Source organism: Stigmatopora nigra, chromosome 12 (genome assembly GCF_051989575.1).
Source record: "Stigmatopora nigra isolate UIUO_SnigA chromosome 12, RoL_Snig_1.1, whole genome shotgun sequence".
Taxonomy (NCBI): Eukaryota; Metazoa; Chordata; class Actinopteri; order Syngnathiformes; family Syngnathidae; genus Stigmatopora; species Stigmatopora nigra.
In genome coordinates, this window is record NC_135519.1 from 2,608,225 (window position 1) to 2,621,687 (window position 13,463).

Consider the following 13,463-nt stretch of genomic DNA (forward strand, 5'->3'; position numbering starts at 1 on the left):
GCCCAGACAAGCGAAAACAATCACTGTTGGCAATCGTTATAGAAGGTCTTTTGGGGCACAAAGTCCGAGACAACATAGCTACTAGGAACATTGAAGACACTTAAAGCACCCCCCCAACTTGATAACGTTATGACTCACTTTAAAAAGTTCCATATATATTTTTTCTCATTTTGCATGCCTGATCTTTAGCTAGATCATGTGTAGATGACAAATAAACATCTGTGAAAGTCACTGGAGTTTCAGAAAAAATGTGAAGACATTATATGGCGCGATCAAAAAAAAATTGAATTATAATTACTAAGTAGTGATTGTAATTAAGGTATGTCAAGTGCTAACCAGTGAAAAAGAAACCAAGGAGAAAACTTCAAGAATAATCTGATTGATTATTTTATCAAAAACTAGAAAGAATCACTGTCAGAACATCTAGATCTACGAGACTCAAAACTGCAAGGCACTTCGTAACCCCCCGTCCCAAAAATGACCTCTACCCAAACAACCTTCACACACTCCTGACCTTCCTTTCTGCTTTCACCTCCCCTTCAATTTGGGCTGACACTAAAGTGTTTCACTTGAACAAAAGCGTTCTCATTTTGGAGAGGAGCTCCATTGTTAGCAGGGTAACAATAGTGCCCAGGGAGGAGGTGGCGGCAGGTCCAGGGGTGGGGTGGTTGTATCACGCTGTGTCATCTGCGTGGAGTGTGTGTGCATTTTAGCCCGTCGACCATGCGTTATTGAGTTGTGCAGGCAAGTTAGAAGTCGGAAAGAGTTGAGTGAGGATGGGGGCGCTTTTGGAAGGAGGTCCTCATTAAGCCCCCCCTCAATAGCCCAGTCCAGCGGCGTCGGCCAAGCGGCAGGTTAAAGCAACATAACAGCCTAATTAGAGCGCGGGGTGAAATGTCACTGTTGGCTTTTTCTGCTCCCTTGATCACTGAGTAAAAAATACAATGCTAACAGCTCAAATGCTGTGATTTTTTTGCTTTGATATGGAGCATAGCCTTGTGATACGAGTATCGTATGAGAGGCCTAAAAGGTTATCCCAAACGTGGATTCTTTTCTTTTGTTTATACATGAGTCAGAAAACAAATACTGTACATCCATACAAGTAGTAAAATGACTTCCTACCAACCTTCATGTGACCTTCTACCGGTCAGCCATTGAGGGCATGCTGACCTATGCTGTGTTAGTGTGGCACACAAACTGCACAGAAGCTGACAGAAAAAGACTGAAAAGGGTGATCAACACAGATAAAAAAAAACTCATCTGCTTCTCCTTAACTCCCCTGTCCACCATTTACAACTCCCAGTGTCTATGAAGGGCAAAGATTATCATAAACGACAAAACACATCCCAGCTTCCACCTATTCAACTGGCAAATACAGATAGATTCAGGGACAGTTTCTTCCCAAGAGCTGCAGAGCTGCCAACCTCTATCAACCTCTTTTCAGGAGTGACCTGGTCCCATTTTGGAGACGGAATCAACATGGGATATTTCGTCAAATAAGAAGCAATAACGTTGTACGAGTGTCTGGATTTCTTAAAAGTTTCATCCAAATTGCGAAAATTACAGGATTTGTTTCAAAACAAGTGACTGGTGGTTTAATCAGCCTTAATAATACTTACTCCCCTGATGAAATAAAAGGAAACTAAAATGTTAAAGTGATTACCTATGAAATAGATTCCGAATTGATTGCCACGCTGAAGTCGCACAAGACGAATCATTCATCAGAACTTGGGAATGGAATGATTTACAATGCACTCTTGTTACCGAACTCTTCAGGTTTACAGTGCAGTTGAATCAAGATGGTGGAAGCCGTAGCGATGATGTGAATTTCAAGGAATTTCAATTGGAAATTTGGTACTTTTCCGAAATGGCTGCTTAAAAACAAAATTAAGTGACATTTTTGGGGGATTTCCAGAGTTCCGGGAGGTTCTTCAGAGTCCCTGAGCTGTCATCAAAGTCAGCTCGGGTTTTGCACCTAACTGGACCTAATCTAGACTCAAATAAGTACTGTCACTGCATATGTAAAATGCCACAACGCTGCTAGGCGCATATCAAAAAAGAATTCTCCCAGACTTTTACTTCAGTCTTAGCATTGCATATTTTTAGCTTGCAAATTGATACTTGCACGAAAACTCCATAGCTACCCAACGCGCGCTACTAACCACTTTGGTTACTTTTTTTTTTACCTCACTTCCTTTGTATTCCACATAGATCTTTTTATGACTACTTATTTATGTGTGCACTTCATGGTGACGCTATCAATCTCATTGTACTTGTATAATGACAATAAAGGCCTTCAATTTAATTGAAAATAGATGGACATCTATTCCCATGAATTAATAGGAATTTCAATATATTTGAGATTTCAGACATTCTTTTATACCATAACACAGACTACCACCTTTTACTCTTTACTTCTGCAAAACCCCCCTCCACTGAGCTAAACATTCTCCATCACTTTACCCTTTCAAGGTTCACAGACCAGAGCTCCACTTTTTTTCCGTATTAGTATTTCTGAGTAAAAGGAGGCCCCACTGGATGAAAAAAAAGGAATGGGGTCTGCTGCATGGAAGAGCATTTCAACGTGGAATGAAAGAAAGGAACTGAAAAGGCGTCCGTCACACCTGCTCCCCCGACACTTGAATGGGTTACAAGTCAAATGCAAATGGGAGTAACGAGGCTGCCAGTTTGAATGGGACAGCAAGAGAGAAGGGAGGTTGCACAATGCCAGAGGACCCTCTAGCACTTTATGTGAAACTCAGGTGGCAGCGCACCTTCATTGTAGGCCATTTTGTGTTAGCAAGGAGACCAGTGAGAGGGAACATAGTCCAAAAGTGTCATTAACTGACCTCATTGTGTCATTGATCTGGATTGGATCTCTTTATGTGGGCAGCTGCTGCCATTCACAAAATCGGTTGGTGATAATTAACAAATTTCCGGAAAAGGGGGGGTTCAACTTCAGTGGGAAGACTTCATTGAGAGCCACACAAATGGAGACCTATTTTATTGGAATAGTTGGTATGCTCTGTTTGCAAAAGTGATGCTCTTCCCTGATCCTTTATGATTGAAGAGACCAATATGTCGATCGCGATCTACTAGTCGACCAATAAGGTAGATTATGGAATCATAAAACTTATATGTAAATACTTTTTGAGGAATTAATCTGACTCTGATATCACTCTAACATGGATTTTGAAAAAAAAATGAAGAACTTTCAAAGCTTTAATAAAATGATGTGACTCACCATGAAAAGATCTTTGTCTTGCAATTCCATAGCGAGTAAGAAGGCCTTCTCCAAGTGATCATGTCTGAAAAGGCCATACACAGATATAATTTCAAGTAAAATATCAATCCAAAAAGGTTTACATTGTCTACAAAAATATAGGACATTGAAGAAACTTTTGAAACATGTAGAGAGCATGCTTTTAAACAGATAAACTTGATTACTATAGTCAAGAGCCAACGATGGAACAAACAAGGGAAGAGATGCTCAGTTGGTGTGTGTCTTCCTTCATTTGATGTGGACACAGAGAGAAAGAATGTAGGTGGGTGATAAGAGAAGAGATGCTCACGCCGGCGGGCGGGAACAACGGCGTCTGTTTAAGCCAAACGCCCGCCGACAGATGCTGGCATGAAAGGATGGCGCAAAGAGGTAGGCCGTGTTTGAAATATACGTCAGTTGACACCACTTGAAAAGGCTCCGAAATTGAGTCATTTTCTGATGCATTGCTTTCATACTGTAGTTTTTCATCAGTCCTGCAGCAGTGAGTTGCGATGTACTCTTTTGTAAAATGATATACATACACTATTTGTCATCAGCTATAGAGAATTTTATGACAATTTTATTGTTTGGATAATTGTATGGTTTTGGCTTGTTTGTCCCAATTATCCTTGGAGGTATGTTGGCTGGGGATGTGTGCCTTTGGTAGGGTCATCAATGGCAAACTGGTCCGAAGTGACAAAGCATGACTCAGAAGATCTCTTATGATGAGCAACAGTATTGAACCTTGTTTTCCTTCGCCCGCACGTGGATCGCCGGGGCCCCACTCCAGGCTTGTAGGGGGAGTACGATGGCGAGCGCCTGGTAGCCGGACCTACACCTATGGGATCCAAATGGGCACAGCCCGGAGAGACTACATGGGTCCCCTTCCCATGGGCTCACCACCTGTGAGATTGGCCAAAGAGGTCGCGTGCGACAACTTTTGGGTGGCAGCCAAAGTAGGAATCCTTGGCGGTCTGTAGAAACTGGCTCTTGGGAAGCGGAATTTCATCTCTCTAGTTGGGAAAGAGCCTTAGCTAGTGCATGAAGTTGAGAAATTCCGGCTCAATGTAGTGGGGCTCACCTCTATGCACAGCTTGAGTTATGGTACCACTCTTCTTTAGGGGGGTTGGATACTCTTCCACTCTTGAGTCGCTCATGGTGAGAGGCGCTGTGCAGGTGTGGGCATACTCATTGTCCCCCGGCTTGGTGCCTGTACATTGGTGTTCACCCAAGTAAACGAGAGGGTAGCTTCCCTCCAATGGGTGGACGAGAACTGACTTTTGTTTGTGGGCGAGCACCAAACGGACACCGGCGGTAAGGCATGGCGTCAGGCTGAAAACAGTCCTATTGGGCCTTTTTGGCCCACGGGACTCCGGAGAAAGCTGGCGCGCACAGGGTGGCTCTGGTGGTCTCCAAGGCAAAAACCCGGGTATGAGAGAAGTTTGGTGACGCCATGGAGAATGACTTCCGGGTGGCTTCAAGGAAAGTTTGGTCCACCACAATGCATTGTGGGGATAGGTGCTGCTGACTTCGACTCAGGATGTTGTGAATCTTTGGGCCGATTACTTAGAGGACCTCAACTACACCGACACGCCTTCCCATGATGAAGCAGAGCTTGGAGATTTTAAAGGCTTGGGATGTCATGCCTCTGCAACATCGCGTGGACATTGAGGACAGTTCCTCTGGATTGGAATACCGGGGTGGTTGTCCCCTCTTATATTAAATGTAGCAAGCGTATGACAAATGATAATAAGGTGTGATTACTCCTACACTTGGGTGCAAAAAAGTCCTAGACCATAGCAACAATATATTGTGTTTCCTCTATACTCCACACCCGAACAAATGGCTTTACCTGACAAGATGGTGAAAGAACCGTCTCATGTATTTGTGGACCGCTTGATTGTAGTCAGCCATCACGCAATCAGGATGCGGTGTAAGTGGTGTGCAAAAGGTTGCAAATGCCCCTTCAATTTGCTCTGCATGCATACACAATACACACATTTTCTAAAAATGATTTTTAATGGTGGTGGCATGGGGGTTAATGGAAGAGACTCACCTTCGGTTTGTGTGTCCAGAGGCAACTTCAGCAGGTGGTTGAGGATGGCGCTCAGGCCTCGCCAGCACTGTTGAGGTGTGCAGCTCCAGTCCATTGCCTCCAGAATGCCCAATGCCTCCTGCACTTGACAAAGACGCAGACGCTGCTGCAGGAGAGGCACAAGGCCCAGACGATCCCTGCTTGGGAACCCTGATACACATTTTACACTTGTTAATACAAAATTTGCTGAAAGTATTTTTTTACCCATTTATTACTACTGGCCTCTCCATAATTTATACTGGTAGAGATAATTTGTAGCCAACCTTCCCAGAAAAATAGATCAGACATCTATCACAGTTAACGGCAACCATCGAGATGAATGAATTTGTAATAGGTTTTGAGCACCTGTGCTTGATCTTTTGTTTTGTTATGTGTGTGAGAAGATTAGAAGGCTACTGAATAATGAAACGATAAGCTCTGGTAACATGGCCCCCAGCTTGTGGGTGTGCGTGCCTGAAAACGAGATGAATGGCCAAGGTTGCTCATGATTCACTATGACATGATTTTAAGGGGTTTATTTTGGGTTGCTGTGCCCATATTCACACTTGCATACAAGTTCAAATTAACATTTGTTCAAATTAGATGAACCTTGAAATGTTCTGCATTCGTTTGGGAACCAAATTATTGTTGGGAGGAGTACGTGCGATTATTTGCGTTTGTGTGTGTGCGGGGAAGAGAAGAGGCAATTAAAATGACAAGCTAGCAATTAGCATTCTCCAAATCCCCTACACTATGTGCTAATATGTGTAAATACATCTGCTGCAGTGTGTGCACACGTATTTGTGGTTCAGTCAAGACAACATCAAATTAAAGCCACATTTAGCATTTCAAACACAAGATAGGGTTTAAAATACGACTGCTACAAAAGATGATTGTGATAGTCGATTAATCAGATATAACAGTTGTTTTAAATCTGACAGCTGTTTTTTGGCTAATGTTTTGGGTGGGTAATTAAAACTGATCGTTTTTTCTTTTATATAATACAAGATTTTTTCTCCCAGAGATGACCTACTTACTTGTGACTACCAGAAAACTCTAATTTCTAATAATGCACTTACCATGAATAGCCTTTCATTCATTTTCGGAACGACTTATCCTCATAAGGATCGCAAGGGTGCTGCAGCCTATTCCATCTAACCACAGGCACCCACGACCCCAGATCTGTGAGGCCGATGCGCTAACCACTTATCCACTTAGGCTCCCCTCCAAAAAATAATAATAATGTTAAATTAACCTAAGATTCATGTATCCGTCTCTCACATATTTTATGTCATTATGGTAACCCCCCTACAATACAAGCATCTGTGTTAAGAACAGTGTCAGACTGTAACTGAAATCAGTTTTGGTTTCTCCACCCAACGCATTAGTTTTGCAATTAATAGACCAATTTTCTTGAGGCAAGAGAGACTTGGGATACTCTCTCAATAACACACATAAAATGACACCCAAACTCAGGTTGATTCGGCTTTGAATTCCCAAAACTATCTTTTGTAAAATGCTCGTTTGCTGCAGAGCCGCAGAGAGCTGGGGAATCGTACCCTTTTGTTATCGGAGCGGTTAGTATGCCTGGTTAGTGGACTGCAGCATTGCCAAATTCTGAGCATATTGGTATTGGTCCTTGCTTAATTGGAAAACCGACGGACTTATATAGCGCTAAATCCGCCTGAAAAACCAGACAAACGAGGTTCTAACTTGTCATCAAAATGACCTTGCAACATATTGAAGGCCTTCTCACACTAGTGCAGTATTTCCAATCACTTTGACACAGCACACTGGTCAGGTGTGCCATGGGAACTTGCAAGAAGTCATACAATGTAATATTCAGAAGGAAAAATTAATATGAATAAAATGAAATTAAATATAAACTACTAATACAAGTTTAAAGTCAAAATCTGATGAACGTTAAATTGTAGATGATACTATTACAAGATTCAAATTGTGAAATAGTAATTGTTTTGCAAATTTTTCTGTAACATGAACCAGAAGTTGTTTGTTTTCCAGGGCATCAACTTTTGCGGACATTTTTTTGCATAATAATAGGAGGTTTAGGTAATTGAAATTTTGATTTTGGAATAATTTTGGAGATTTATGTGATTACTGCTGATTAAACCTTGATTAGAATGACAATTGTTAATATAGGCGACATAGTTTTAAATGAAAAGGTTTTCAGAAGGTAGTGTCCCTTGAGATTTTTTCAATGCAAAAAGTGTGCCGCGGCTCAAAAAACATTGGGAAACACTGCACTAGTGGTAGCGATGTACAGTCAGCCACATAAACATTTGATGGGTTTCCCATTCAATGTGTTTGCGGGATGGACTGTTACCCTTGGAAGTGAGCTTTTATGACCATTTCAGGCATAGTGGCAAAGCATGAGTGGATTTGCTATGGAGGCACAAGTCCAGAAATAGAAACTTCTTCATTTCAGAGCGTCAAACTCTGACTATGGCTAATAGCGGAGGTGCTGGCGGAGTGATATCTTGCAGTTGGACACATAACCACAAGTCACGGCAGAGGAAGTCTTGATAAATACGCTTTCTTGAAGTTTCCTAATCTTTGGAACACTTGAAGTGTTTCTCACTCCTCTCCATTTCAAGCAAAATTATATCTCAATAAGCTTTTATGCGCAACAGTAGTTAATGAATGACATTAATATATCTGGATTTTCACCAAAACTATCTAGGTAAGGGTCACGAGGTGCTGGAGCCTATGCCAGCTGATTTCGGGTGAAAGGCAGACTAAACGCTGAACTGGTCACTAGTTTGTGTACTTGTAGGGCCTTCAAATTTTCAATCATAATCTTAAACCTTAAAAAAAAAAATTAAAAAATGGAATGATTCCGAACATAAACAAAATGTATGCCAACAATGTCTTTAACCGATTCATAAAGTATCAAAATGGTTGGTGATTAATTTAATAAGCAAATAGTTGTCAATTAGTGAATTAATTGTGTCTTAACCACAAAATTGGAAGACAAATTTCCCATTTTCCATCACTACAGTCTGCAAGGGGCCAGACAGACCAGACAGACAGACAAACCCACGTGTGCCCAGATGAGATATCTGTGTGCAACCAGGGGGCTGGCTGGGTGGGTGTATTGTGGGATGTTTGTAGGGGTCTCAGCCAGTGAGCTTCTTTCCTCTTATGGGGGGAAGAAAATTTAAAAAAAAAACACCCAACTTGGAGCTGGGCCAAGTCTTTTTTCATTCTGTCATGTAGCGAATCTTGTCAAAGGAGTCAACATAGAGAAGTGCTCGCAAACAAATAAATGGCTGTGTGCGTATGTGTTTGGTGGCGGTGGGGGGATTATCATGGTGGAAAAGACGTGCTTCCTTCATCAAAACATTGGCACACCATCAGACGAGGCGGCGCCATTGTTAGAGGACACCCTCCCCTTTTCCACACGCATAAAAAAAACATATTCTATCTATACACACACACACACGCAAATGGTATTACACTGTCTCTCTCTCCCATACGCCAAGTTGAAGTCACTATGCATGTGAGTATGTTGTGAGCACGCTTTGATTGGCAAACTTTATCAGGCCTCCCCAAGGGAGAGCGCAGCCACCGCAAACGATTTATCGGAAAATGCAACCCACAATAACCTGCAGGCAAAGGTGGCAAAGGGAAGGCGGGGGTGTTTTGCCCACCCGGGGCGCTTATTGAATGACCTCCGAGAGCAAGACACTCGCTCACCTTGGTGGGCATCCATAAATCAACTAAAGGAGGCAGTGAAGCAAACAAAGTCAGCGACCCAAACCAAAAACACATCTTAAATGAAATTTAAGCCATGACTATGACACCGTCAACACTACATACATACCGAGTTGTATCTTTAAGATCCCTAAGGGTCCCCCGTGGAAGGCCAGCATTAGGGTGTCCACTTCATTGGTGCCCCTATCAGGGCCCGCAGCCCACTGTATTATCTGCAGGGATCCGGGGCAGACCAGGTGCCGACCTAGTTGAAGCACGGCAGCAGGGGACACCTCCTCAGCCAAGGGCGCCACCTTGATGGGCACCAGGGTCACATCCAGGAACATCAGCTCGGAGGGCCCCGCCACTGCTACAAAGGCTCCAGACGGATGCCAGGCGAGGAGAAAGGTTGGCGAGGGACAGGAGGCTCGCAGGGTGACCCCTCGACGGTGGTCGTAGAGTACAAGGGAGGAGTCGGCAAGTTTCAAGAGGAGCATGGTTTCACCAGGGTGGTGCACACAGCAAATTGGAGCGGACGGCAGCGTGATGCGGATGGCGGATAGACGCTGCAGGCGCCCTTTGGCGTACTCGTAAACGCAGGCTTTAGCCCATGACGTTCCTTTGGAGTTTTGGGGTCCAGCGGGCGCTTCCACCGTCAGCAGCTGGTATGGTTGGGAATAGCTGAAGGTGCAAACCAGGAAATTGCCTTCTGTCTGCATGGAACTCAAAACCTGAACACAGTAAAGGATGACATCGTTCAGATTGGTTTGAAGCATAACTTGTGCTTATTTGCCAACTAACAATATTGATTACAAATCCTAGCTTGAAGTAATAAGCATATCCTGAAATCCATATACCAGAATTGAATTCAGAATTTTGCTCCCCTAAGGTTTGCCATTCGTGTTTCAAGCCTAAATGAGAAACTTTTAAACTTCTTTGAGATTAGGAAAATCGAGTGTGAATCAAGGTTGCCAATGTTTTGAACTTGATTTTCAATTCAAGTTTAAAAAAGTGCAGCTAAACCCCAAGCACAAGCAAAAAACATCAGTCTTCATCAAGTATTGCCGAGGAGATCCGTGACACTTGCAAACAATGTGGTTAGGTCAACATGACCCGATTAAAAAGCAGTGACAATTGAAAATGAGAAACCTGGATCATAAGCAGACGGACCGTTGCACAGTAACTCAGTCCAGTTTTCATGGTGCGTCTTCTTTTTTAGACGGATGTTTAGCACAACATGTGCTGAGCACGGTGGCTTTGTTAAATCATACTATTTCATTCTGCTGTGTGGACAGAAAGACGACTTGCCTCGCATAAAAGCTGCTGGGCGCCACGTTTTTTTTTTTTTGGCACGCACTGTCAAAAAGGGACTTAGGGGGAAGGAAGGGGTTCAATTTTGCCTGCGCATGGTCTGCAGCACGTCGACTGTCCTCCTGAAAGCTTTTTCTTCTTATTTTTCTGCTCCCAGTAATCCCCCTGGAGCAGGCTCCTGCTGCTCCCTGGGGGGTGACGGTGGGAAACTGGGGGGTGGAGGGTGAAACGACTGGGATGCTTTACAAAAATACTGAGGAGGTAGATATTCACCGTTCCATCTTGCTCGTTGAGTTTTCTTGAATTTGCGATGTCATTGAAGGCATTGTCGTGTTAGAGAGGCAGATGAAGGTGGAAAACCAGGAAGTGAGCATTATGGGATATTCTTTTATCTCGTCTTAGATACTCGGCATAATTGTGTTCTTTATCATGAAACCAATTAGTGCAAGTATTATGATTTCAAGACTATGTTATCTATGTATGTTATGTAATCCTAGGAAAAGATGTTTTTAAATCCTTATTTGCATGCTTGTGAGTATGTCTTTATTATTTATTCATTTTAATTTGACCTTACATGACCTTTAAAGATTGCAAGTAAGGGATTTTGAAGAGATTTATGGTTTGGACATACACATACTTCCATATCGGTTTGAGCTTTAATTAGTATTAGTAATTGGGTTAGAATTGGAATGATTTAAGTGATTTTTTGTTTCAAATATGCGTTTTATCGGTGGTAAGGTTACAAACAAGGGCAAATTACTGTTTGATGAATCTCACTGTTTGAGTTTCAAATTAGGAATAAAATCTAAATGAAATTAAAAGTGTGGGTTTTAAAACGTGGTTAGCATTTCAAACACAAGTTAAGGTTTTAAATCTTTATTTGAATGGTTTTAAGGTAAGGTTTTGATTTCCAACAAGCTTATATTACAAATATTGTGGATCTTATTTTTGAAGACATTTTAAGAGTTTCACTTTAAGGTTTTGAGCCGATTTTAGGGGATGAAATGGGAGCAAATTAGGGTCTGATGCCACTGTTATGGTTCCAATGTAACGTGTGTATTTAAGATGTTTTTTCCAGGGTTATGATTGTAAATTAGGCTTTCTGAGTTAGGCTTTTAAAGTTATACATAGAGGTCAATGAAAGATTTTCAAACAAGGCATTCAGGTTTTGAAATGAGTATTTGAATCTATGGTAAAGGTGGAAAAATAGGGTTGTGTACTAATGTTTCAAGCCTGCTTCTATTCTAAACGTAGCTTCAGGTTATGCCTGGTTTTAAAAATGGGCGGGAGCAGCGGTGAGCACCTGAAAGTGCAAGAAAGCTCGAGGACAGAGTAGCGAGGAAAACGGGAGAAAGAGATGCAAAGACGACGGCATACGACCAGAAGCAGACAGGACAGCGCGGCCCCCGCTAAGTAGCTTTCTCCCGCTTATTGGTTTCAGTGACTGCTCCAAACTATTCTTCCCATTCTCCCTCTCTCTTCCTCTCTTGCCGGCCGGCAATCCCCCCCTCAGCCCCCTGCACCCCTCCGCGGCGTGAAAGATAAAGCGGACGGGCCCAACTGTGTGGCTGGCCCTTGTTCACAGCAGTGGCCTTTTGAAGCCAATTTTCCAGCTCACGGAGCAGAGAAAGACGAAGAGAGACGGGCTGTGGAGATGGAGGCACTCGGAGGAGAGTCCGGGGATGATGGGATGGGCGGGGAAGGGAAGCGAAGGGGCCGCAGAGGGGGCTGGGAAGTTTTTACGAAGGTGAATTAGGATTAGACTGCAGGAAAACAACATTAGTTCATTGCTTGCCAATGACGGTGTGAGACGTCCAATTCAAATGTTCACTGCTTGCCATCACAGTCAATATGTATTATACATATATACCACAATCAATCAGTTACTAACAAGTATGAACAGCATTTTTAGGCAAAATCAGCATGTTCGGATTTATTTTTCTCAAAATAAGTACAACTTGCAATTTAGGTAAATTTACCAGTTAATCAAGCCTTAAATTATTAGTCAATATATCCTGCAAATATATTTCCGCAAAATTCTGCGAATAGCTTTTACCCATATGTTTTTATGAAAATAAACATTAAGCAGAAAATTGGCAGGATGTTTTTGTGTCACATTAGTCAACTATATAAACAACAAAGTGACTTTTTTTTAAAAAAAAATTGACACTGTCAAAATGCTAAGACTGACTGAGGTAAGCAAAAGACAGTGAGAGGTAAGATATTCGCTCAAGGGGTGATGCGAAGTATCCATAACGGCAGAATGTCAAATTACGAGTCCGAAATTATTCTTTATTTTGGGTCTTTTGCCGAGAAAATGCACCTTATGGAGAAGCACTAGCAATTTCGTCCTACGCCGCTGGTTATGATGACAATTAGGCTTTTGTTGTTGATGATGACGACAAAGCCAATTTCCGATTATTATTATTATTCAATAAATCAACTATTCATTCATATTTCTGTTTCTGAATTTGTTCTGTGGATCCATTCCTCAATGGTTTGCTGTTCATTACACTGACATTTTTTTTTAAATCTCAAAACCGGATCTTTAAATTTCTTGAAGCAAATCCACATGTTACCCATCTAATTTATCCAATGGTGTTCCTACAGTAATGAAGAAATGACAATACTTCCTTCCCTTTTCCTTCTTTTTCCAAACTAAATGCTTTCATTTAAGGAGAAGCGTCTTTTTAAGGTGTTTCTTGTTGCACCACCATGCAGCACTGCCAAAGTCAATATTAATTAAAACCAGCAAATACAGATCAAACAAGTGTAGGGAAAGTGTTTGGCAACAGATAACAGGGGGGAAAAATAAAATTACATCCACGCGTGCCTGTCGGGACGAAAGCCTTCATCTGTTGTTTACATTTCATTAAGAAAAATGCAGAATGTGTTTTTATTTTTTTTGATTGAAATTAAATTTATTCAGTATCCTTGGTATATATATAGGAAAATTCAGTGCACTAGTAGGACTGTCTTAATAGTCTTTCGAATGACATTTCTGTAAAGCAGGAGGACAATTTTGACATTCAATTCAATTTCAATCAGTTAATTGCTAGACAAGTATAGTTTTGGCATAACTATTACCATACAGTTTTCTAC

The 13,463-nt window shown here is 42.0% G+C and overlaps 1 protein-coding gene across 1 annotated transcript in view; it reads right to left on the reverse strand.

Annotated features, from left to right (window-relative positions):
• Window positions 1-13,463, reverse strand: part of wdpcp (WD repeat containing planar cell polarity effector) — a 66,310-nt gene that overhangs the window by 14,670 nt on the left and 38,177 nt on the right. The window contains exons 11-14 of the mRNA XM_077730424.1: window positions 9,181-9,781; window positions 5,319-5,507; window positions 5,115-5,238; window positions 3,245-3,308 (exon numbers count right to left, since the gene is read on the reverse strand). Coding sequence (XP_077586550.1) covers window positions 3,245-3,308; window positions 5,115-5,238; window positions 5,319-5,507; window positions 9,181-9,781 — 978 coding nt within the window. The remainder of the gene's footprint in view (window positions 1-3,244; window positions 3,309-5,114; window positions 5,239-5,318; window positions 5,508-9,180; window positions 9,782-13,463) is intronic.